We start from the raw sequence: 24583 nt of genomic DNA, 5'->3' as shown, positions 1-24583 counted from the left end.
AAAACAGAAAATGGAATTTAAATATCAGATTTTTAAATCATTTTCAATTACACTATTACAACAACAACTATTGGATTTAAGAAATAAAGCACTTCCTAACTTACCTGTTTCATCATGGTGGGGTCTGAACACGTCGGCAGCAGAGCTTCTAGAATATGGAAGGCCAGCAGTTTCGTCCGCAGGTTGTGGAAACGCAGATTTCCTGAGTTACACTTATATGAGATGATGTTCATCAGCGGATCGATCCACTTCACAAACGCAGAGGCTCTTTTGGCGACCCTTAGCGACAAAATGCGTCTTAGGAAGACCAGAAAGTCTGCGAGCTGGGATTCTACAACCCTGCTGCTACGACCTAAATCTAAAGAAAATTGTATATAAATATCAATAAACTCACTAAAAATAAATACGACAGTTACAACTATACTCTTTTATATAGGCACTCGCTACCGTAATCCAACTACTTACTCTCTTGTTTGGAGGTCTCCTCTTGCACATGCTCTGTAGACTCTCTTTCTGGCCCCTCCTGGTGGACTGCATGTAACAAACCCTGTAACTGTTCGCTCATGACATCCATGAGAGCCTGGGACACCTCCAATGGCAAAGCTTCCTCACAGGAGCGAGATGTGTCGCACGCACTTTTTTTATAGTATATCAGGGAATAATTGACTAAACAACCAATAGGCAAACTCAGATTAATTACAAATCCATAATCTCACCTGGCAGCTATGGCAAATATCTGCAGGTGTCTGGCCGCAGCCAGCTTCACCGCTCCTCCCAGCTGCATGTGACCCGACATGGACGCGGCCAGCCAGCGCTGATTCACCAGCACGCATGTGTTATCGGTCAACGTGGACAAAATCTCCAGGACGCCACATTTAATGATCACCACCAGATCCACAGGCTGATAGTGAAAGTTCAAAGCAAAGACCGTAGCTAGCAGCAGGTGCTGACAAGAGCCTGGAATGAGACCGACCACAAATACTGTAAATGTTCACCCAACAAACTAAATTATTTTCTTACAACTCCAGATTCACATTATGTTGTCATACCATGTTGTTGTTGACCTGCAATCTTACTTGCCATATTAACAATCTTATTTCATTTTTCTTATGTACCACAGACAGTGAGAAATACCAAGCAATAAAGCCGAAAGTCAAAATACTCTCCACAAATGAGTGATAGAAAAGAACCAGTATCCTATATGTGTATCCACACCAAATTAACCAAAGCTTAGACATGAAACATACTCCTTGCAACCCTTTCTTATAAATAACCCCTGTGTTTGCACCCGATTTTGCATCAATGACTGGCCCCAAATATTTGTATTCATCTACTACTTCAATGCACTCACCGTTGACAATTATATCTTGGTGTGTATCACCTTCTGTTCTGAAATTAAATATAATTTTACAAAACCTTTATGTAGATTTAGGCTCCGTGAAAGGTCTTACCAACCTGCTTGTTCTCTCTCTTGCGCCACCTTTTGTCTAAGCACACGCACAAGCTGCTGGTACAGTGTGTGAGCCGCAGACTGCAGATCCCTCTGAACGCCTGTCGGGGCCGATTGAGTCCCAGCCTACACATACAAACACAGACCGACAAAAGAGCACAAACAAATACACACAAACAGTTATATCTCAGTATGTGCACAAGTTTAATGTAATGCATGTTTCATCATCTTGTTCAATATTTCAGTAAAAACATTAAACATGCATTTTGTGTATTTTTGTGCATAAAGTTAAATTGACATCAGTAAGACTAAGATCATTTTGCAATGAAATGGGAAAGAAAGAACTCTAAACTATTTTAAAAACTAGCCAGATTAAAAAAACAAGTTCTTAGTTTAAAAACAAATTAGAAACCTAAAACAAGTATAATGTTATATCATGGAAAAATATATAAAGTCCCAGTGAAATAGAAAATGACAATTCTTATTTTGTTCATGAAATATTGCAGATTTACAGTAAAAAGCTTATCAATGTAGGCCATGTTCTTTTAAAATTCATGTACCCTCATAATCTTCAAATAAAATCTGAAAATGCAGTTCCGCCCTCAAATGTGGTAAATAATAGAGCTTGGGCGGAGCATCCATTAACTCCTCCCCTTCAACATGTCAGTCAGCTGTCAGTTTCATTTCAAAATCAATGCAATAGCAGTTTTAACACATCCAATCGATACTTAGTGAAAAACGCAAGCCACACCCACTTATTTTCTCCTTTGAAATTCCTTTTCACTCGGAAATGTGTCAGAATACGGAAGTAAAAACGATCTGAACTTCCGGGTGACTTTAATGAGACGTAAACAACACTGGTACAGACGTAAGACGTAAACAACATTGGTACAGATACAACCGACAGAATATTTAGAACTGAATCAATTGTAAACAAACATCTTGGAGAATGAAACACAAAGTGCTTCTGGGGTGGTGGGGTTTACGTCTTGCATAATCGTCTACTCTATATAAATACATTATATACATTTTCAGACTGTCTTACAGTGTAATGATGAACCTTGTTGTTGGGTGCAGTCAGACTGCCAGTGATTGGTGCTCCAAGACCAAAGCATCCAGAGAGGAACTGCAGCTGCACTGACTGCAGGAGGCCAGGGAATCGAGGTGGCGCTAGAGAGCATGTGTTCTTTTCTTCCATCTCAGTCAGGAATGAGGAGATCTGACACAACGCCTCTAAACGTACCTGAACACAGGATACCAAACACTGTATGTGACTCTACACCAACATTATTCCTTAACTGATTTTATGAGCCATGGGTTTCCTACCTGTGCTCTTTGGTGTTGCTGTGCCATGGCAACAGTGATGGCTTTTGGGTCGGCCTGCGCCTCTCCATCTTTGTCCACCAGAGCTGATGTCCGGAGGAGATTCCCACACAGAAAATGGAAGACATGTCCCAGTATAGGGGTGCCCCCTCCACCATGGCACACAATGGTAGTGGGGCTGATACACTGCCGCAGTCGCTCCCAGGCATCTTTCATGATGCCCAGAGAACACAGAGGCAGGCCTGAGGTAAAAAATACAGTTGATCAGTACAAGGAAGTATTACAGATGGGAGAGATCAGACATGTTACAGATCAGATAAGGTAGATCAGACATGTGACGGATCAGACATGTGACAGATCAGATAAGGGAGATCAGACATGTGACAGATCAGATAAGTGAGATCAGACATGTGACAGATCATATAAGGGAGATCATACATGTGACAGATCATATAAGGGAGATCATACATGTGACGGATCAGATAAGTGAGATCATACATGTGACAGTTCATGTTAGTGAAATAGAACATGTGACAGATCAGATACATGAGCTCAGACATGTGACAGATCAGATTTTTGAGATCAGACAGTGTGACGTATCAGATGTGTGAGATCACACATGTGACAGATCAGATACGTGGAATTAGATTTGAGAGATTAGACATGTGGGATCAGAATGCAAGGTGAGATATGTAATAATATACAGATCATAACATATTCCACCCACCCATTTTATTCCTGAATGACCCTGAGGAACTTCTAGACTGCTCGGTTATCTTAAAAGGACAACAAACAACACCAATGAGAAGTTACCATAGAAAAGATCCATATAATGCATATCCTCAGGAGGTAAACGTAGCAAATACCTCTCTTTCACCGAATCTTCTCTCAGAGGGAGACAACAACTCCATATTTGTGCCAAGTCCCTCATAGTAAAGTGGAGCCCTGAGGAGAAAGAGACACATCACTCAGAAAAATGACCTGCAATTGTCATTCCCTATGAAATGTTACATTACAAAAATCACATGCTTCAAATATACAAAACACACAGACCTGACTGTGCCGCTCTCGGCATTCGTCTGTGACGACACACTCTCTTCCTGCCAGGCAGCTCGCACCCCCAGCAGCAGGAAGAGGCAGCGTGAGACCAGCAGGTGACAGGCGGCAGGGAAGGACAGACCCTGGCTGGTTGAGCTGCGATGCTCCCAGGGCCGCTGCGGGGGCTCTCTGTCTGGGGTACCGGGGCTTTCAGTGCTGCTGGGTAAAGTGCTGGTTCCAGACGACTCGTACACAGTCTCATTCTGCTGAAGCTGCATGGCCTCCCGGGTGGCCAGGAAACACTGCAGCACCTCTGGTAGGTAAACACAACCAGGCACATACTGTAACTCGTGCATTAATGAGAATAATATAATAACTTACCACTCTTGCTTTTACGTGGAAGGTGAGTAAACTGAAACTATTAATCTTATAATAATATGTCTTCTTTATGATTTGTTTAATTTTAAATATTTATCCCCAAAGCACAATAAAATGTTTGAAATACAGCTCAATAGACAGCACACACTCGCTGTGTGAAAAACACAGAAAGCAGTGTGTTTACCCGGCAGGTACATACTGCTGATGCTGGGTGTTTCCTCTTCTAATGGATCATCCTGGTTGTGTTCAGCTGTGTGGGGCGTCTGGATGCTGGGATCTGTGTCTCTTCCTGCCTGTTCTCCTGAGCTCCCCGCCTCCTGCCTCTCCTCGCTGGGGCTTTGAGACCCCGGCGACGCCTGAACAGAAAGTAGAAAAGAGAAACAGGAAGTTCAACAAGAGTAACTGTAACATACACAGTTTTGCTTATATGTTTACTGGTGAGTTACCTGTTTGGTGGCAGATGTAGGCTGTGCACTGCTCGTGCTTCCTACACTCTCCTTATATGAAAGCAGGGTTGTGCGGATTTTATACACCAGCTGATAAATCTCGATGAGCACCTCACAGGGCTCGTATCTGCGCACACAATGACGGGTTTACATTTCTCAGCATTTACAAAAGTCAGTTCACATTCAACTCTGACAAATGAGCCATCATAGCTGTGCCATTTATCATGCGAGATATAACCCAGTACAGACATTGCTGACCACGGCTATAAGAGTGGTTCTGGGAATACTGTATATTCCTTTAATCTGGAGTGATTCAACTAATAGTATATTATAGCAGAAGTGAGACATGGAGTGAGAAAGGCATCTAATAGATGTTGGTGACACTTACTTATCTTGCCAATATGCTTCTTGAAGACCAGCGTGTTTAAGCAGAGCAGCCAAACTGCAGCGGCACGCTGTTTCTAATAAAGAATCTGATCCTGACCCCCCACTGTCCCAGTCTGTAGAAACACACACACATATAGTATGATACAGATACATATGTCAATATGTCAATTATGCTTGATTTTCCTTTATAGCGTAAAGGATTATTTCACCCAAAAGATAAAAAATGATGTATTCATTTTTTCAAGTCAATCAAAACCTATATATGACCCTTTCTTCAATGGAACACAGAAGATATTTTGAGAAATGTTTGGTTTTGTATCCATACAATAGAGATCAATGGGGACCAATGTTGTTTGGTTGCCAATGTTCTTCATAATGTTTTCTTTTGTGTTTCACAGAAGAAGAAAAGTCACACTGATCTGTAATGATGTGAGGGTGAGTGTTTGAATTTTTTAATGAAATATAATCTACTTTTTTGTTTGTTTCTCATTCAATTGAATGTATTATGACTTATATAATAACTTGTACTTTTGTTCTCACCTCTACTCGCTGCATACTCCTTCATCTTCCTCCAGAGGGCGCCCGCAGGTTCTCGTGGTGACCCGAGGGCGAGGTCCACCAGCGTTGTGTTCTCCTCTGACAGACGCAGCTCGGCTAACCTGACATCTCCGCAGCCCACGAACACGGCCTCCGTCAACCAACCCATTGCCCAATCTACAAAAAAGAATGTGTTTACTTGTTTCTTTGTGGTCGTACATCACAGTATAAACAAAACTGCTGCCTCATGGTCATTACCGAGCTGTTCGAAGTCCATGTCCAGCCCGTTTCTCAGGAGCGGGTTACACAACCAGAACTCTGTCGTCTTCTCTTGGATGGAAGAGGGCGGGCCTTGCAGCATACCGCCAAGGCATCTGCCAATAGCAAGAGCTACAGACCTCTCCAAGTCCAGAAGCCACTCCCAATCCTCCGACTCGGGTACCAGGATCGGCTCCGTGGTTTCAGACACTTCTGTAATGAGACGGTAGACGTTACACTACTGTGTGATGTTTTTAGACAATAAATTGTGTTTAATTAATAGTATTTACCCTGTGTGCTTCCCTCCAACTCCATGTCCTCCAGGTGTGCCGTATTGGGCAGGTAACAGTTAAGCTCATTCAGGTGTTCCAGGAGTGTGAGCAGGTGAGGGAGGAGGGGCCTAACGACAGCCAATGGCAGCAGGAGCAGGGAGTACATCACCTGACACAGCAGGGTGCCGGCTACTGAGCCAAACAACACAGCTACAAAAAAAACACACGCATTTAGTGAACACAAAAACAAAAGAGCTAGTAATCGGATGATCATTAGATTGATTGATGGATGGATGGAGAAATAGTTTAGATGGATGGTTGTGAGAGGGATATACTAATGAATGAATAGTTGACACGGATATATGGATGAATTAAGGAACGTATAAACAGAAAGATGGATGAAACATTTGAACACGCACATGTGTATGTGTCAGTAAATGCTCTTACTGTGCAGTTTCTTGATGACGTGTTTGTCCAGCGTGCTCTCCTCCAGCAGTAATGTGGACCTCCTGAAGGTCTCAGCTGCATACGGCAGCAGCAAACAGAGGTGCTTATGAAGCAACACAACGCTGCTCTCATCCTACACACACAAACACACACAATCTTCAGCCTCACACATGTGTATAATTATAAAACAGCTGCTACATCTGCCTACTTATTATTTCAGAGCTAGGTGTAGGCATTATGGAGAGGTGTGAGAGGGGAAGGTGTTGTACCTCGGCACCTGTGTGGATGTAGCAGTGAGCCAGCAGGTGTCTGTGAAGAGCAGACAGCAGGTGGTGGAAGTGTGATGGCGCTTCAGTCTGTTTCTGAGACTGACTGAACCTCTGTTTATCACTGTTCTTCTCCAGCTCTCCAAACGCACGCTCCTACACGCACAAACACACAGTTCTCATTCAAAAGGAGAACTTCACTGATGGACATAATTGAGAAAATACAAATGTTAAAATTCAGACACATTTTGGAGCTTTGAATCTTTCTGTAGTAAACATAAGCCGTATAAAAGATGGACGACGTGCCCCTATTCACTTCCATTGTAGAAAAATGCCAATAAAGCCAAAATGTCGGAGCTAACATATTGCAGTGGTGACGTCGATTTGAAACCAGAGTCTGCACAGTAGTGAGTTAGCAAAAATATATCTGAAGTGCAATTGAATTTCAGTTTGCCACGATTCCTGTTTGTTTACAGGAAGAGGGCTGGGTTTATGACCTATACTGCAGCAAACCACCAGGGGGCGATCAATTTGCTTTGGCTTTACTTTTCAGGGCGTGTGCGGCACGGCACGCCTATGCTAGTACTAAAACAAAAAGTAGTTTGATCTGGCTTTATGACTGAAACAAATTTCTTAGGTAGACAGAAATTTTCATGACCCTCTGTTAAATGTTGCCCCGGTGAACTTTAAGACGTTTGGTGGCCTGACCGTATAGAAGCCCATACTGAGCAGCAGGGTCTTCAGGAGAACCTCGGCCAGGTGGAGGTGATCCGGAGCTTCGGAGTTGGAGCTCAAACTTCCTGTGGGACGGTCAGGGGTGGGCGGCAGGGCCAGACCTGCGCTCAGTTCTCCGGGTGAGCTGTACCCGAGCAGAGACGCCACGTGACTCTGTTCCTGCAGGCTGTTTAGCACCATGTCCAGCTGTAAACGCTGTAGAGATAGACAAATGTCATACCTAAAACCTGTGCATCAATTTTAAAATCTTTATAATCTAAAAATGGAAATTGTTACGGATTATTATGCATTTCACACATAAATGCGTTTCATTTTCTTTAATCTAGGCCTTTAAATAACATTGTGTGTGTTCTGTTTGTGTATACCTGTCCTTTAGAGAGACTGTCCCAGCTCTCTGGGCCCTGAGGTAACAGCGAGTGAAGTAGCTCTGTTCTCTCCCTGAGAGGAGGCAGCAACAGAGACGCTCCGATGGACAGCGTGCTCATCACCGCCTAAACACACACAGATCCATCAACGTGGCATGACTCATATTCTGGCATTCAGACAGATGACTCGGTCTAATCTGTTACACTGAACTCCTGAAGGTTGTTAAAAGTTGTGACGCTTTTCAAACTCCCTCAAAGATATGCGTCTTAAATAACAGAGCTAGATTTCAACCTTTAGGACTTTTAACCAGTGAGAATAAGAATATAATGATATAGTTCAATTGGTAGAGCGTTGGATCATTGACACACAAAATGCAGACCGCGCAAAAGCTCTGTAGTTCACACCTGTTGTATGGATTCTGGTACATTGGAATCGATGAGTCTGAAGAGCAGATTCCTGAGGGGCCGGCCCTGAGCGCCCAGCACTGTAGCCCCTGTTCCTCCTGCATGAGCCAGAGACAGGTGTATGGACAGCAGCTTCATACACAACAACACAAACTGGTGATGTTCCCTAGAAAAGAGAGAAGGAGAGAGACGTTTGAAGTATGAAGTGAACTTTACAGAATGCCAGGCCATATGCTGCTCTGACCTCAGCCCTGTGGGTGTGTAGATGCTCGTGGGTTTGTGCCAGTTACCCTGTGGATGTTTATCACACCCCTGCCATGAGAGTGAGGAAATATTATTCAAATATTAAGAGATTTTTGCGACCAGGCCCAGTGCTCACTTACTCTACTGCTACACAGTCTTCACTGGCTACCTGTTTCCTCACGCATACAGTTTAAGATTCGCCTGTTGACCTTTAATACTTTGAACAGTCTTGCCCCTCGCTATATCAAAGACCTAATTCACCCATATATACAAACTCGGTCTCTTAGATCATCTGATTTGGGGCTTTTTAGCATTCCCAAGTTTAGACTGTCCACTGCAGGTGGAAGGTCATTTAGTGTTAAGTTATGGAATTCTCCACCCGTATCCATATTCTTTATTTAGCCTCAAACTTGTTTTGTGGAACCTGGCTAAAGCTAACTAAAGAATAACACATTCCCAAAAAGAATAAATCAAACAAATTATAAAAAAGTAGTACAAAATAATTAATAAAATAAAATATTAAAATAAAAAGTCAACTAAATGTCACATCACGACCAATTAGCTTCTAGTATTTAAAAAAACATGAATTATTTAAAGGTTATGCAAATTTATTACAAGATATTTAACTTATATATTTTTGGCAATTAAATTGACCAAAAAACACTTTTGCTTTTGTTTGTGCTTTCAATGAAAGGTTCTCACGCTGCGTGCAAGGCGCTACTGTTCAACAAATCTCACCACCCTACACTTCGACTTGGACTTTACTTTGTTTCTTAAAATGTAAAAAAAAGTCTTGAAACGTGTCCATTAAACAACATTTATATTCAAATAGAAATCCACAGCATGTTAGAGGTTGCCCACCCAAATGTTGAAGGATATGAAAATGACCTAGCAATGTGCAAAAATGTTCTTGCATTTGGCTGCTGGTGGTGATTTTGTCCCCATACAACCCTTCCCATCCAAGATCTGTTGCCAAATCCAACATTCTTTGGCTCTACATAACACTGATCAATCATTGTGATGCAACTGGTTACCTCTTAGAGGGGAAAGGGGCGGGTGGTGTGTCTCTGCTGACGCTGTCAGAATAACGCTCCAAAAAACTGCAAAGGTAGGAAAAGGTGCTCTCCTCAAGATCCACACAAAATGGTCGGTGCCAAGCCACCAACTGCCTGCCAAACACACACAGACCACTTTAATTATTCCCAGTGAATTAATGCCAGAACGAACCGTACAAACTCTAAACAATGAAAGATGTAAATGTTATTAAATGCACTAAAGGTCTGGATGATAATGAACAAACCAAATGGCTGATGGTTGGCATATTTTCATTTTAGGTTAAATGGCTATGGTTTTGGCCGGAAGGCTTTTTCTATCATATAAATTTCTGAACAGATTGTTTGTTTCTTCAGAGATGTGTGGCTTGTTTATCTTAAGCTGTGTATACCGGGTCTTCATGACTTTTTCCGATGAACACAGTGAAAGACATTTGGAAGAATGTCAGCAATTCTGAGTTCTGCAACATCATTGACTAGTAGGAAAAAATATATAGTTCTTTTCTTTTGATGTTTGAAGAATTTAGGAAAACAAACAGTTCTTGGATACCTTTGACTCCCATCAAGTTGTCCTACCATGGTAGTCAATGACGTCCAGGAACTGACAATTACTAACATTCTTCCAAATATCTTTCTATTTATACAGAATTTTCCTTTTTTATCACTTTAAGATCTATTGGTAGCAACTGTGCAAATTTTTTTTTTTAAAGTAATCCACTTACACTAATGTTCCTGCAAAACATTCTCTTTCTCTCCTCACCTGTCTGTCGGGACGGCTGTCCAGGCTAGGCTGTGGGAGGTGCCTGCAGTAATCTGCTGTATTGACACTCCCTCTAGACCAATCACCTTCTTGGGTTTGGTGACTGGCGTTGAGGTGTGGCCCTGCCCACACTGCCCCATGGCATTGTTTCCCCAAGCAAACACCTCATTTTCTGTAACACAGAACAGTGTGAAATATTCTGCCATATTGAGAAAAAAGATATGATGTATTTGAGCAAGGGTAAGTGTACATTTAACATTCTGTAAAGAGTTTTAATCCAGACTTTAAAATTACATTTTTGGGATAATTATTAGGAATGTCCAGCATACATGCTATTTCTGTCAGAATGCATCCCAGAATGCACCTCGTGAAGTTGGTGGCTATAATAAAGTATTGTTTATGTTTAAAAGTCCAGTGTAATTTTTTTGAAGGGTCTATTGACAAAATGCAATATAATAATACACAGCTATGTCTTCAGAGGTGTAAAAAGACATTATATCCCCTTACATGGAATTCACCATGTTGTTTCTACAGTAGCCCTAAATGAACAAACTGCTCTACAGATTGTGTTTCGTAAATACGTTATCTCCTTCGGCAAAGAAGCGAAAATGTGACGATATCTTAGTCCTGTATCAGTCACCGTAGTGCTTCGAAAGGGAGACGTGAAGTAAGCCGTGGGTTGTAATTCGCAACCTCGCCACGGGATGCCACTAAATTTCGTACACTGGACCTTTAAAAAATGTAATCAAATAACCCCCCCCCCCCCCCCGTTTCCCAAACATTCTCACCGTGAGAAAGGGCGAGACAGTGACTATCTCCACAAGAAATGTCGATGATCCTTGAGATGCTCAGTTCCTCTATCAGTCGAGGTCGGAGTGAAGTGCTTTCAGATGAGCCACAACCAAGACACGAGCCGCAGCCCCACGCAAACACCTGCATAACACACACACACATAAGCTAGAGTCACAGGAATTTATATATTTAAGTCCTCAGTTAATGTGTTGTGTGAGTATACCTGGCCAGCAGATGTCAAAGCCAGTGATGACTGGCTCCCCGCACACACTTTCCTGATGATGAAACTATGCAGGGCTTCAATTACTTTAGGTCTGTACACACGATTCGTGTCCCCGTGTCCCAGTTTACCTGCGATGCAAAATATGTGATAAACCTTCGACATTACAGAGTCAAATCTCAAGTCTGTTACTTTGTATGTACAATAGAAATGTTGATGTTTGCCTTAGCAGTGATCTCTAAAACCTACGATAAACATACCATTATCACCTCCTCCGAAAGACCAGACGATTCGGCCGTCCTGTGCCACAGCGATGGTGTGAGAGCTCCCACAGGCCACCTGACCCACCCCACTGATGTCCTTCACTAAAGTGGGCACATTACGACTGTGACTGTCGCTGTGTCCTACATAACAGACAGACGAAAAACTGAGTCTCATTCTGAGGGATAAGGCGTCTTGGCGACTGCCTGAGAAATAATTTCATACTGGATTAAATATAAATACGCTCGCACTGGGGTAATTTGGGAAATAAAAACCACCTCAAAAAATCCATACTAGATCGTATTACACTGACAACACTATACACGTTAACAGTGTGTTTATTGATGCACTGTGTCTATGTAAGAAGAAAGCGATGTACCGAGTCGACCGAAGTCTCCCTCTCCCCAGGTGTAAAGCTCTCCATCATTAGTGACTGCAGCACTGTGTCTGTATCCAGCAGACACCCACACAACCACCTGCAACATACGGACAGAGAAAACGACATCATATATGATGCAATCCTTGTGTGTTCCATTCCCAGAAACTCAAAATCTATAAAACAAACTTAAATCCCATTTCCTCTTACCTTCCCCAGCAGAGGCCCCTGTATAATCTTGGGGTATTTCTGAGTGGCGCTGTTCCCATGGCCCAGTTTGCCGTAGTCTCCATCCCCCCAGCTGAACACCTCACCCTCAGCGGTGATGGCCAACGTGTGTCCGTCGGAGCCCTTGGAAGACGACACCTTCCTCATGGTACGAGGCGGTTCCAGCACTAGCTTCTTGGGCATGGACTGATTATTAGAGTCCCCTAGACCCAGACGACCATAACTTCCCTTCCCACAAGCCTTCACCGCACCATCAGCCGACACGGAGAATGTACAGTACTGTCCCGCCTCGATCTGTAAGAAAGACCAGAACACCAATCGGTGCTCAGAGAATTAGTGTCAAAACAGTGACGTTGTTTAGTTTTTTTTAGTTTTTCTCAAAATTGTCTGTATTGAAAAGAACTGACTCCTGAACATGAATCAATTCACTTTTTATTTCAGACAATTAATAAGGGCTGCAAGATAGTCCCTCAAAATTATCAAAATATCACAAATGTGAGTAAAACAACATGCATATCGCGATATATGTTTTCCCAACTGTTAGTCAATGGGGGTCGAGATCTGTTTGGTTACAAGCATTTTCATTTTGAATGTGAACTACGTCTTTAATAACCTATTCGGAAAAACAATAATGAAGCAACACCGTTGCACGAAACAATAATAAAACGTATTACAATGCTAATGTGAATGCTTGATTCTGATTGGCCAGTTGCGACATTCCAACACTCAACACTAACAGCACCCTGTAACCCGGATGCTGCAAATCATTTTGAGAGGGGCAGTTTAATAATACACAAAAATGTATTATAAATATGTCTTTTAATAACATATGACATTATATTTACACATGTTTAAACCACTTTGTTCGTGACGTTTGAACGTCGTTTCTCACTTTAAATCCAAAACTAAACAGCTTTTCCACAAAGAAGGTCTGCATTCTGTAAAAGTTCCCATTTTATGTCCAATTTTTTTCTCAAGAGGCAAGAAGCCGTATAATAAGCGGGATAATGTACAAACAACAACTGTCGGGGCTTATTTCTGGGATAACAGCCTGTACATTATCCCTTACATAACAGAGATCATATGAATGACTTTGTGTGATTTCATTCAAATATAGATACGAATTTTGTTTATAGTTATGATGAAATCCCAGCTACCGATCCAAACAAATTAGACATTCTACCAATTACTTTCATAATGCAAATATTCTTTCATACATTTGTCAAAAATATCAGTAAATCTAGCAATTTTGACTAGATTTAGTCATTGTGAAAAAAAAATGTTTTACTGTACCTGTTACTGTATAGCCAATAACCAACACCATGCCATGGAATACTATAAACCTCCACAGTTATCCCCACATTACTCCGATATTGTTGCAATACTAATGTTTTAATAAACTCTTTCACGCAAACATACATACCATCTGTGCATCGCTGAAGCCCTGAGCTAGCTTGGGCTGTAAAATCTTCTCCAGAGTTCCTTCGGCAAGCTGATGACTGCTGTTGCTGCCCCACACGTACACCATAACAGCATCGTTCTCCGAGGCCGTGGACGCAGACGAGCCCGCGCTACATGAGCACAGGCAGTTAGAGGCCAGGGTACAGATCTAAAACAAACAAACATACAGATTAAAGATTTACCTGTAAAAAGAAATGTTTATTATGAGACTTGAGATTTGCATGCAAGAAACATCATCACACCTCTTCAAAGAGGCAGAGAGCCACATGTGAAAGGCTACAAAGTCCATCTGCATCTTTCTTCAACACCTGAGTATTGAGGGATTCTCCGCGGACAGCCTGTAACAAAAACAACTAATTAAACAAACGCACATATCCTTAAATTGTGTTACAGTTTCATTGTTGAGCGCTTTTTACTGCGGCTACACCGATGTGTTTACCAGCTAGAGCTTCAGAGGACAAATGATCTTGGGGGATAAATTAATAATAGTGGTTGAAGCAGAGATGGGTTTGGCATTGATAAAGACATGAATAAATGAAAGTGCAGCACATGGCGGGTCCGTCCCGTCTCTGGTGGCTTTCAGGGCTGGAACACAGCCTGGAGCTCCCGGTCAAATAAAAGCCGCAGTCTGATTTACAGTAGGATAAAATATGTGCTGCTCTTGCTCTTCATGAGAGGAATACAGAATCAAAACGGGCTGATATTTCAACAGTATACTAAGAGCAACATTGTGAACATTGCAATGATGGTTTTATTTGGCGACAAAATTTACTTGTCTTCCCTGTCTAGTGAGTCTGAGAGCAACAATATAGTTATGTTCAGATAGCATTTTTAAAAAGTTACTATTATAGGCTCTAATTTTAAGGTAATAAAACGCCACGCTTCATTATGTAAGGTCTTTATACACCTCTGAAGACATAGTTATGTATATTATGTTGCTTTCAATGTAATATAATATACATAATTACGTAATGGACCTTTAAAGGAATACTGTAGTTCACCAAAAATACCCTAATGCCATACCAAACCTGTATGACTTTCTTTCTTCTTTAGAACTCAACTATTTTGAAGAATGTTGGTGCTCCAACAACGTTGCCACCCATTGGCCTCCATTGCATGGACACAAAACCACTGAAACATTTCTCAAAATATATTTAGTTTTCTTCAGAAGTAAGAGTCACATACAAGCTTTGAATTAAAATGAGTTGAAATAATGAAAGATATTTTTTTGCTACAGCGACCCAACCCTACAAAATATTGCAAGATGTTGTGGTTAAACTAGCATCTTGCCAACAGTGGTAATGTTTTCTCAGTAACAATTATCAGTAGCACTTTCCTTTAAGTGCTTGAAACATTGATGTAAGGGTGAACAAATAGAAATAAAGGCTGGTACTGTAACTCAATCCTCTCGCTGAGTGCGAAAGAGGCGCAGCTTCCTATATTAGTGCCCATTACCCGTCACCATTTCTGTACATTACTTCACTCATGTTATTAGCATGACCGCTAGGTCAAATGCACAGCGTAGGAACACACCGTGTGCTGGCGCATCTGTTGCAGGGTCTGATGGATCAGCTCGTAGCCCACCCCAACAGTCTCTGAGGATGATGTAGAGGAAGCAGAGGCAGCCAGCGCCACCTCCACCCATTCCAAAAGAAAGCGTAGGGATCCTCTTTGCAACGCCAGAGAAAGCAAGAGCTCCAAAGCCAATCTGCGACCCGCCCGATCAGCCCCGGACCTGCTGACTGCCGTCTTCTTCAAGAAGTCTCCGACTTGGGTGAGGCAGTCCAGTCCCACCGCTGGAATCTTGTTCTCGTTGGCCAATGAGAGAGGGGGCAGAGCGGCCAGGACCGAAGATGCAGTGGCTAATACTTCATTGCACAGAGCGACATCTGGAGGGTTCTCAAGACTCCCACGCTGCCAACTCTGTCTTAAGAGGGCGAAAAGCAGACTCAACCCAGTCCGGACGCCCATCTCGATGAGAACATCTGTGCCCGATTTGGAACGGGAACTACCTGTAGGCCAAGGCTCCGAGATTGACTCAATAGCACCCCCTTCTGCAGTGGAGGATGCGGTTTGGGGAGGCAGGGGAGCACGGAAACGGTCGTGATACTTGCTGTGGAGGGCATAGAAAACCCTTTGTAGAACTATCAGCCTGTGGTGCACAGATAGGGCGAAGGGGGTCCGCGCCAGCATGCGATGGGCCAGGCAGCGCTGGCTGTGAAGCAGGGCGGACAGATATTCCTCCTTCTCTTCCTCAGCGCTGCATTCATACTGGAAGTCGGGCAGACGCGGGCCCATCAGATCTTGCACGGGCTGGGCCAGGCCGACAACCTCCTTGTTGTAGTGTAGCTTAGCATAGAGAGCAGCGGCTCCATAACGCGTGGCCGTCTTAAGGCTGTCCTCCGCCGCCCATGAGCCGTTCAGGTGCTCCTGCCACTTGAGCATCACGTGTGTCTGAGAAGGCACCATTACTGAACATCATTCACACACACGAGGCTGAAAGCTGAAGAGAGAAAGAAAGAGAAAAAAGGGGGTCAGTCACTTTATTCAGAATGTGTTTGTTTTGGTGACAACTAGACATATCACATATAAGTGATATAATTTTTTATACACATGTCATCAACAGAGTTCCACCAATGGTTCACTCCCTTTTGAAGCACTACGGTGACTGATACACGAGTAAGATGCCGTCATTTTTTCGCTTCTTTGCCGAAGAAGATAACGTATTTACGAAACGCAATCTGTAGAGCAGTTTGTCCATTTAGGGCTACTGTAGAAACAACATGATGAATTCCATGTAAGGGGACCCATGGTGTATGTAGATAGAAATAGTTCATTCTAAGGTAATAAAAACATAACGCTTCATTATGGACTTTATAAACCTCTGAAGACATAGCTATGCACAGTTAGGTCCATACATTTTATTTTAGATGTGTATCAAAATGTATTCGAGTTACAGTTTAATAATGGATATTGTCTAGAAGTCCACGCTGTCAGCTATATTTACCTTTATTGTCCATATGTTAATCTTGTAAAAGATCTTTTACTCTAATCTTGGGTAACATGACTAGCTATCATATGACTAGCTGTTATTATATCATATCATTAAAATATGAATTTCCTGCGTTTTATTTGTTTTATTTGTGCATTGAGGCTGTGGTACTAACTCAAATGCTGTTAAACTAAAAGTTGCTCAGCAGTATGACTCATGAGAACTCGGCTTTCACTCACATAGTCTGTGTCAAAACATGTCAGCGGGCACACAGACACACACACACAGTATAGTCAGCCAAATTGACAGACTGGGTCAGTAACTCAATGGAACAGGCAAAGTTCTATCAATTCGATTTTTATTATTAACTTTTCATGTCAGTGGGTTTTATAGCCAGCTTATATAGGCTGAGCAGTGCCATGTTTTAAAGAAGTGTATAATTTCTGCACCAATATCATCACGAAACGGAATAACAAAACTATTGATTGTTTTGCACTTATCAGAGAAACTAACCTACAATTGACCTACTTTACTAAATCTGAACTGTGCATTATTCCTTCTTTATGTCCCTGGTCTAATTGTGCTCCATTTTCAGCGCATGGTAAAACACAATCAACTTTATGATCCTTCATAATCATAATCCAAAACAACCTATGAAACTTTTCATAATGAAAACTGTCTGGGCATAGAAAATTTTAAAGCCACAGTATGTAAATTTGGACCGCTAGATGGTGCACATTCGAAACAACAACAAAAGGCGACGCTAAATGACGTTATGTAGGAGAGTGGAATTTTCACCATCCAGAGCCGTATGGAGATAGCCCTTCATGTTCACGGACGAGATAATGAATGAATTTTATTTTATGTCATCGTAATGAATTAGCTTGCAAGAAACATGGAATGGAATGCTACGTTAGCCTGCGAAGGATATTGGACTTTGTCAATTTATTTGGTAGCGTAAAGCTACACAGTAATACGTGTTTAAAACAGTCAGACAGTCGTCGTTTAAAAAGTAAACAACAAGTAAATTTTTTTGGGTTGCCTTAACTCGCCAAAGAGTTATCGTGATCCATAATAACAGAACATAAGCTGCTGCGTCCCAGATGCTGTATAACCACTTCTGCATTTCTCTGTTGCCATAGTTTCTACAACCGGACTCCGGTATTGCAAAGAACCGGATATTGATATGCGACAAATACATTTCATGATAAAATTATTCCATATTGTGGCTTTAACCAATAATATCATACCTTAAGTGCCACCCAGTAACAAGCCAAAGAATAAAATCACATCCCACACAAATATTTTCCGTAAACAAATAATGTTCACCTTTATCTTGAAAACACTTGTCATGTTGGCCCATAAGCAATCAGCAGCATTTCATTCTTCACAAATGCACTATTGGGTCCATATAAAATGACATTTCAAGTCTAAAATAATCCAGACACCATCAGTCTGAGAATTGAGCGACCTGGACCTCCGCCTGAAAAGTCTCGAGTCAGTGAACCCAACGGCCTTCATTCCTTCCAGTAGGTTACCACCGGCCCCCTCCGTGGTCACAGCCACAAGCAAAATGACCCAGCACTTCTCTGTCTGCTCAAAGATCAGCCGTACACCTATACGGTTTCACTGTGCGTAAAAATAAAAACCATCTGGAAGCTACCTCACATGTGGGAGGCAATGTGGGACAGAGTGTAACATTCTCTAAGAACTCCAACTAATAATTCAAAACCACAACAAGGATAAGTTTGTAATATGATGGCCTACGCAGAGAGATGTTTTGCATAATTGAGTTTATACAGCGAGTTTACTGGATTACAACAGATGTTTTGGTCTCATTACAATGTGTTGGGTGCCGATCCAGACAATCTTAGGTTGCATGTTGCTATTAATAATGAGAAAGAGGAAATAATACACCCAAAGAGTCATTTTGGAACATGTTTAAAAATAGGCTCAGAGAAATTTTTTACCAAAAGGATGGTGATTCGAAACGTGAAAATAGTTGTGATCTTTTGGCATATAATAGGTCATTGTGCTATAAAACACCTGTGAGTTTCAAAACATAGAACTTCCTCATTACTCCAAAAAAGCTGCCAAGCTGACCAAACACTGTGTCCGATTTTGCCTCAGTATGATGTCAGCAAAACCGCTTCTAGATCAACACCTCCGCAGTTTCCCCTTTTTGCTCCGCCCACCGATTCACATCCAGGAGCTGAGACAAAAACACATTCCTGAATATATTTGATGACAACAGTAAGGCAGTTTTGAAATAAATTGATCCATACTGTTCTCAAAATACACAGTCACACAATATGCTAAACTATTAGCCAACCATAGCAGTGGGTGTTTTACACCACACCTATGAAAACAGCATCTCTTAAAGAGAGGGTCAAAACTAGTACAGTAAATAGCCTACTATTCCTAAATTCTGATGTTTTTACGTGATGTACATCTACCCATAAGAACGTTATAAATACAAACGCAGTTCACGACACCTATATGGAATTCTTAATAATTTCACAGACGTCGTCCGTTTAAACTGTACAGCATAAGGAATGGCAGGGTCATTCCCAGCTAGAGCAGTGAAGAACGGCGCTGACTCCACCACCAGCTGCCCATCGCTGCTGACCTCGTGTGAGACCAAAAAAGACAGACAAGAGACATGAATACAAACCAACCGGTCAGAATGGCCCGAGCGGCGGACTAATCTGAAGCAACTGTGACCACTAAAGCTTCCGTACAGCGTGAGCTCCTCGGTTTCAGACACCAAAATACCGAGCACATGTCGAAGTCTTACGTGCCAAAGAAAGGCAAAGGAACCAAGATGCTTGTCCGTGGAACTGAGCTTCTGGTTTTGAGTAGAGCAGATAAACAAATTTCTTTCATCCTTAACCTCGAAATAAATGCTTGCTTTTCCATTTATAGATCACCTGCTAGCAACGAGTTGTACCACATATCAACAACACGGCAGGCAGGCCAAGTTTAGATTTTCAATATTTGAATGTATGCAAATGTAACTTGGATAATGTCTAACAAATTGCATTCATTTTAATTCCCATTCTTCTCTGTTCCTATTAACTTCCACAAACAACGTTCTGCCTGTAACACATTAAACGACATTAGGGTGTGTAGGAAACACATCTTTAAACGACTTTCTCAAACAGCATCAATCAACCTTTCTACGGTTTGAACCCACTATTAAAAACAACATTACCCAAACTGCCATCTTCTCGAGCATGTCGGACCAAGATGAATCAGATCTGATCGGACAAGTACCATATGCGTCTGATCTCGCCTCACCCTGAAAGCTAAATGCACATCCATGCACGCCATCGCAATCCGCAACATTGTAACCACAATAAGATGCATTACGACAGCAACATGCATGAAGTGTCACTAGAGTTACATTGCCGCATCAGCTGGTGCTTAACAGCAACAACGAAGATACAAAAATAGATGACATCTACTCAATAGCAGCTGTTCAAACGGCTAGAATCGTATATAGTCGAATACACCCGGTATAGTTTGAGCTTACCGATTGATCTGATATCCTCTCCTGTGTCATTCACGCCCAACGTCCACCACCACCGGCCCCCCGCGAGGCTCTTTAAACCTACCGGTAAACACGAAAACCCTTCGCTTTATTATAAAACATGTCCCGTTTTCATCTCTACAAACGCACGTTTTAAATGAACTATGACTAAATGGCAGTCGGTAAAGAGAAGATACGCATGGCGAGGTCAAACGCCGGTTAATCTCAGGAGGGTGTTTATAGTGAGGCGGGTTACCGCTCCGCGAGCTGTGGACTGTTGTTGCCATGAAAAATAGAAGCGTAGGCTGTCGTGAATGCACGTAGAGCGTAGGAATACGTATTTAGCGTAGCCTCGAGACGTCGTGACGTTTGAAAGGTTCCGTTATATAACGGAATATATATATATATATATATATATATATATATATATATATATATATATATATATATATATATATATGCGTTGATTATTTTTTAAAGATTGGATCTAATATAATAAATAATATGTAAACTTATGTAAATTCATGAGGTCAATTTGTGTAAATTCATGTTGCGTCTTTACGTTTTATTCTGCAAATGAGTTTTAAAATGATTGTTTTTATGAATCAAATGCTGGAATGCGCTAGAAACCTTTAGCTCAGATTTTTGCAGATTTGATCAACTATTGTTTTCTGTGCAAAACGTCCAAAAAGTCTGCAAGTGCGTGTGATGTCTAGTTTTTTGATCCGTTCAGATTTTAAAAGTCTTGTTGTGTATCACAGCCTTAATATATTTGATTGTTTTATTAATATTTTAATGATAATTAAATTGCAACGTCGTATTTTATGAACTAGTATTTAGGCGTTTCTTTCTAAATTCATATATTAAAATGCATGTTTGCAAACGCAGTGAATGTATTATCACACGTTTTTACTCCTATTTGCATTTCATCGGTTGAACTTCTGTATCGGTTATCAATCTGTGTATTTATGACGAGAACATCTCTTTTTGCTTTTTACTCTCCCTGAGACGTTTTGCTTGCATCAGCGCCATCTAGTGGTGGATTGTACGCGTTGCCGTTATCCATTTGCGCACACCTTAGACACGTTCTCAAATACGATTCTGCGATGCTTTTAAATCTCACTGATTTAATTATCATGCTGGATATTTATTGGACACGTTTCCTCAAATAAACTCGGTATTTTGACAGCTGTAATAACTAACATTGTATCTATCCATTTACCGAGGCATGCACCTCTTCTAAGCGAGTTTTTTTTATTTCTTTTATGAAATAGGCCTATGCTAAAGTTAAGAGTTCATTCCCATTATACACGGGTCAAAACAGGAGCCAGGAACCGTTGGGGGGGCATCTTCAAACAAACAACTCGGGGACTGACATCATTATCCACGAATTTCAATTCCTGGATGGCAGCACAGCTCTAATTCCACTTCCACGCCGGATCTCTAAAACAGGGAAGGGGAGGCTGGCAAACAGACAACAACACCGGATTGAGGAAATTGACGATGGCATTCTATGTGCAAAACAAACTTGTTTAAAGCTGACAGCAATGCAGCCCGGGCTGGTTAATTCACTATCACATCTAAGAAGAGCGCAGCTCCTCCCCGGTGCGCAACAGCTCAGCATCGCACAGTGTGTTTAGTATCGATCCAAGTCATGCATGTATACGCAATGACAGCGCTTTTCCTGATGATGCTCGGTGAGGCTGATGCTTGGGGTGCGGGTGGTAAATATGCAGTGAACTGCCCGGAGAAATGTAACGCAGCGCTGTGCGGTTCGACGCAACGCTGCAGACGCACGGTGTTGGATGACTGCGGATGCTGCCAGGTCTGCGCCGCGGGACGGGGAGAACACTGCTATCGAACCGTGTCCGGGATGCACGGCGTAAAGTGCGGACCGGGACTCTTCTGCGACTTCTACAAGGATGAGGATGATTATGGCGACGAATATGGGATATGTAAAGGTAAGGTGGGAAATGATGATGTACGCACCTGCGGGTAGAATAGACCAGATCATCTTGGTTTAAAAATATGGGGGTGGGAAAAAATTGGTGAGAGGAAAAATCTTAAATTGATAGTTGAATTAAGATGCATAAAAATAGATTACAAGTATAATTCATTGAATTATTGTTCGTTAAACAAGACATTATTCGCACAATTTATATGAAAAAAAGTTCCAGTTATAATTTTATGGGAGAGAATGTGACCAAATAAAAAGTTCTGAACGGATCAAGATTAAATGTTAAAGTTGAATGTCTGCCACTGGTTGTGTTTTCTGCAGAGTCCTTGAATTGTTGCTTAATTTACATTTAGTCATTTAGCAGACGCTTTTATCCAAAGAGTTCAGGGGGCAATAAGTTATATGTCATACAAGAGCAATAGTACGATAGGTGCTAATACAAAGTTACTAGTTTCAACAAAGCTAGACCACTACCTGTTGAGAGAAAGAGAGAGGGTTAGTGTAAGATTTTATTTTTTTATTTTAATTTATTATGTAAAATACATGCGGTGGTGAACGAACATTTATTGCTTTGTATCAGTGGAACACTCTTTACACACCAATTTCACACGTCTTACCATTAAATGATGCTTTTACCACAAGATTTAAGTGTACGTTAACTTTAAGTGTATGAACTCAGATTATGTTATGGGATGTACATAAAGAAGCATTTTTAAAAGGAACGGTTGAATCAGTTGTCAACTCAGTCTCTGAATGATGTCACATCGATCGGCTGTAACAAATTGGCCATAAAACCCAGAAATCCTGTAACCAAGTTGAACCGCTGAGTGACATGTTTGTGTTTCCCTCAACAGACTGCATGTATGGAACGTACGGTATAGAATGCAGGAAAACATGCAACTGTAAAGCAGGGGTACTCTGTGACAGAGAAACGGGAGCTTGCTTGTCTTTTAAATTATTGTCTAAAATGGCCAAACTTAAATCCCAGGCAAACGAAGGTGAGCTTATTTTTATAAATATAAATGTGAACTTAAAACCAAGCTAAAATGTTCCTTTGTAAAAGAGCGCAGTTGTGTTATTGGTCTCATGTGTGTTTGTTTGGATCGTATCACAGGTAATGAGCTGGGCTCGGGTGACTCCAACAGCAGCAACAGATCGTCCGCTCGTAACTTTCTCACCCCTCGCTGACAGAAAATCTAGCATCTTCTTGATTCAGTCAGTGTATATGTAGCAAAATAAATGAAAGGACCAAACTGATATATTTTGATATGTTTAAAAAGGCTGTTTAAAATGATGACTATATTGTTGTGTATATCTTATATGTTATGTTTTCAATCCAAAGCAGTTTCATACTGCATGCACCTCTGCATTCATTCACAATGCACTCCCATACCCATGTTTGCCGTATGTACATCACACACTGAACATATACGATTATTCAACATCTAATGATAATGTTCTTTTGTGGTTCATTCACACACGAACTTTCACACGCTTTTAAATCGTAAATGTATTACACGCAGCACGTGTTAATAAAATCTTAAACATTCTATGCTTTCTGAGAGTTAAAGTTCACTGATACAGTATGATGTCACACTTTAAACCAAGTGGTTCTGTTTAATTTCGCTTTGATGCTAAACAATAAAGCTTTCTGTGAGGAGATGATTATAATTTATGTACATTTTCATCTGTGTGGTATGAAGTGTTTTTCTTCAAGGAGATATGATTTTCTGTTTATATGACATTTAAATTAAAGCAACCTTATTCTAAAAATATATACGTCTTGGTCTATTTCTTGATTTGAGAAGATTGTTTGAAATCTATATCAATAAATATGATAACATAGAGAATATCATCTGTGATGCCTACTCTGTAAAACAATAATGGTTCCTCGTAGCTTTGTCAGAAGAACCATTTTTGGATCCCCAAAGCACCCTTTACTCAAATGTCAAGAACAATTTTTGTGAAGCAGAAATGTTCTTGGATGTTAAAGGTTCAGCCAGAAATGGTTCTATGGTTATTAAAATGATTAATCTAGAACAGAGTTCAGTGTATAACAGAAAAATACTTCTTTCTGTTGTCTGGATGTATCTTAATGTTGTTATTGGGCATCCTTGTTTACCCACCTTATAGTGTCCAACTATCGTGACAATCTGACTTTTTATTTGGAGGATAAAATTCACAAAAAATCGACCTTCATGCAATTGGATTTCTAAGTCAAAAGCATTATGATTATTTTAACCTCCCGTGTGACAAAAAGCCCCAAATACAATCAGCAAAACAGCTTACAACAAATACAAAAGTAAACCTATTGAAATTAAATATATTTAACATCTTTTGAGATCAAACATGCATATTCAAAAGAACTGTTTCATGTTTAGTTGCTCGCACTGAAAATATCC

General features: G+C 41.2%; 2 protein-coding genes across 2 annotated transcripts in view; one reads left to right on the top strand and one right to left on the bottom strand.

The window, feature by feature from the left end:
- The window catches only part of LOC306911281 (putative E3 ubiquitin-protein ligase HERC1), a 57829-nt gene extending 37539 nt beyond the window's left edge, over positions 1-20290 (bottom strand). Inside the window, exons 1-31 of the mRNA XM_079486511.1 lie at positions 20228-20290; positions 15234-16203; positions 13943-14038; positions 13663-13848; positions 12222-12533; positions 12015-12111; positions 11635-11778; positions 11378-11505; positions 11151-11295; positions 10363-10534; positions 9585-9719; positions 8308-8473; positions 7903-8028; positions 7511-7732; positions 6806-6958; positions 6537-6669; positions 6108-6299; positions 5818-6030; positions 5563-5736; positions 5024-5135; positions 4636-4762; positions 4374-4545; positions 3827-4124; positions 3640-3718; positions 3501-3549; positions 2777-3015; positions 2496-2693; positions 1456-1576; positions 717-957; positions 466-635; positions 105-358 (exon numbers count right to left, since the gene is read on the bottom strand). Coding sequence (XP_079342637.1) covers positions 105-358; positions 466-635; positions 717-957; positions 1456-1576; positions 2496-2693; positions 2777-3015; positions 3501-3549; positions 3640-3718; positions 3827-4124; positions 4374-4545; positions 4636-4762; positions 5024-5135; positions 5563-5736; positions 5818-6030; positions 6108-6299; positions 6537-6669; positions 6806-6958; positions 7511-7732; positions 7903-8028; positions 8308-8473; positions 9585-9719; positions 10363-10534; positions 11151-11295; positions 11378-11505; positions 11635-11778; positions 12015-12111; positions 12222-12533; positions 13663-13848; positions 13943-14038; positions 15234-16169 — 5790 coding nt within the window. The 5' untranslated portion in view covers positions 16170-16203; positions 20228-20290. The remainder of the gene's footprint in view (positions 1-104; positions 359-465; positions 636-716; positions 958-1455; positions 1577-2495; positions 2694-2776; positions 3016-3500; positions 3550-3639; positions 3719-3826; positions 4125-4373; positions 4546-4635; positions 4763-5023; positions 5136-5562; positions 5737-5817; positions 6031-6107; positions 6300-6536; positions 6670-6805; positions 6959-7510; positions 7733-7902; positions 8029-8307; positions 8474-9584; positions 9720-10362; positions 10535-11150; positions 11296-11377; positions 11506-11634; positions 11779-12014; positions 12112-12221; positions 12534-13662; positions 13849-13942; positions 14039-15233; positions 16204-20227) is intronic.
- A 1501-nt stretch (positions 20291-21791) lies between these two features.
- Positions 21792-23949, top strand: esm1 (endothelial cell-specific molecule 1). Its single transcript, XM_079486056.1, has 3 exons — positions 21792-22185; positions 23036-23179; positions 23296-23949. Exons 1-3 carry the CDS (start codon positions 21879-21881, stop codon positions 23367-23369), a joined length of 525 nt encoding a protein of 174 aa, XP_079342182.1. The 5' UTR covers positions 21792-21878; the 3' UTR covers positions 23370-23949.
- The last annotated feature ends 634 nt before the right edge of the window (positions 23950-24583 follow it).

Source organism: Barbatula barbatula, assembly GCF_947034865.1.
Source record: "Barbatula barbatula genome assembly, chromosome: 22".
Taxonomy (NCBI): domain Eukaryota; kingdom Metazoa; phylum Chordata; class Actinopteri; order Cypriniformes; family Nemacheilidae; genus Barbatula; species Barbatula barbatula.
Note: the sequence above shows the minus strand (reverse complement) of the source record. Positions and strands in the feature narration are given on the sequence as shown.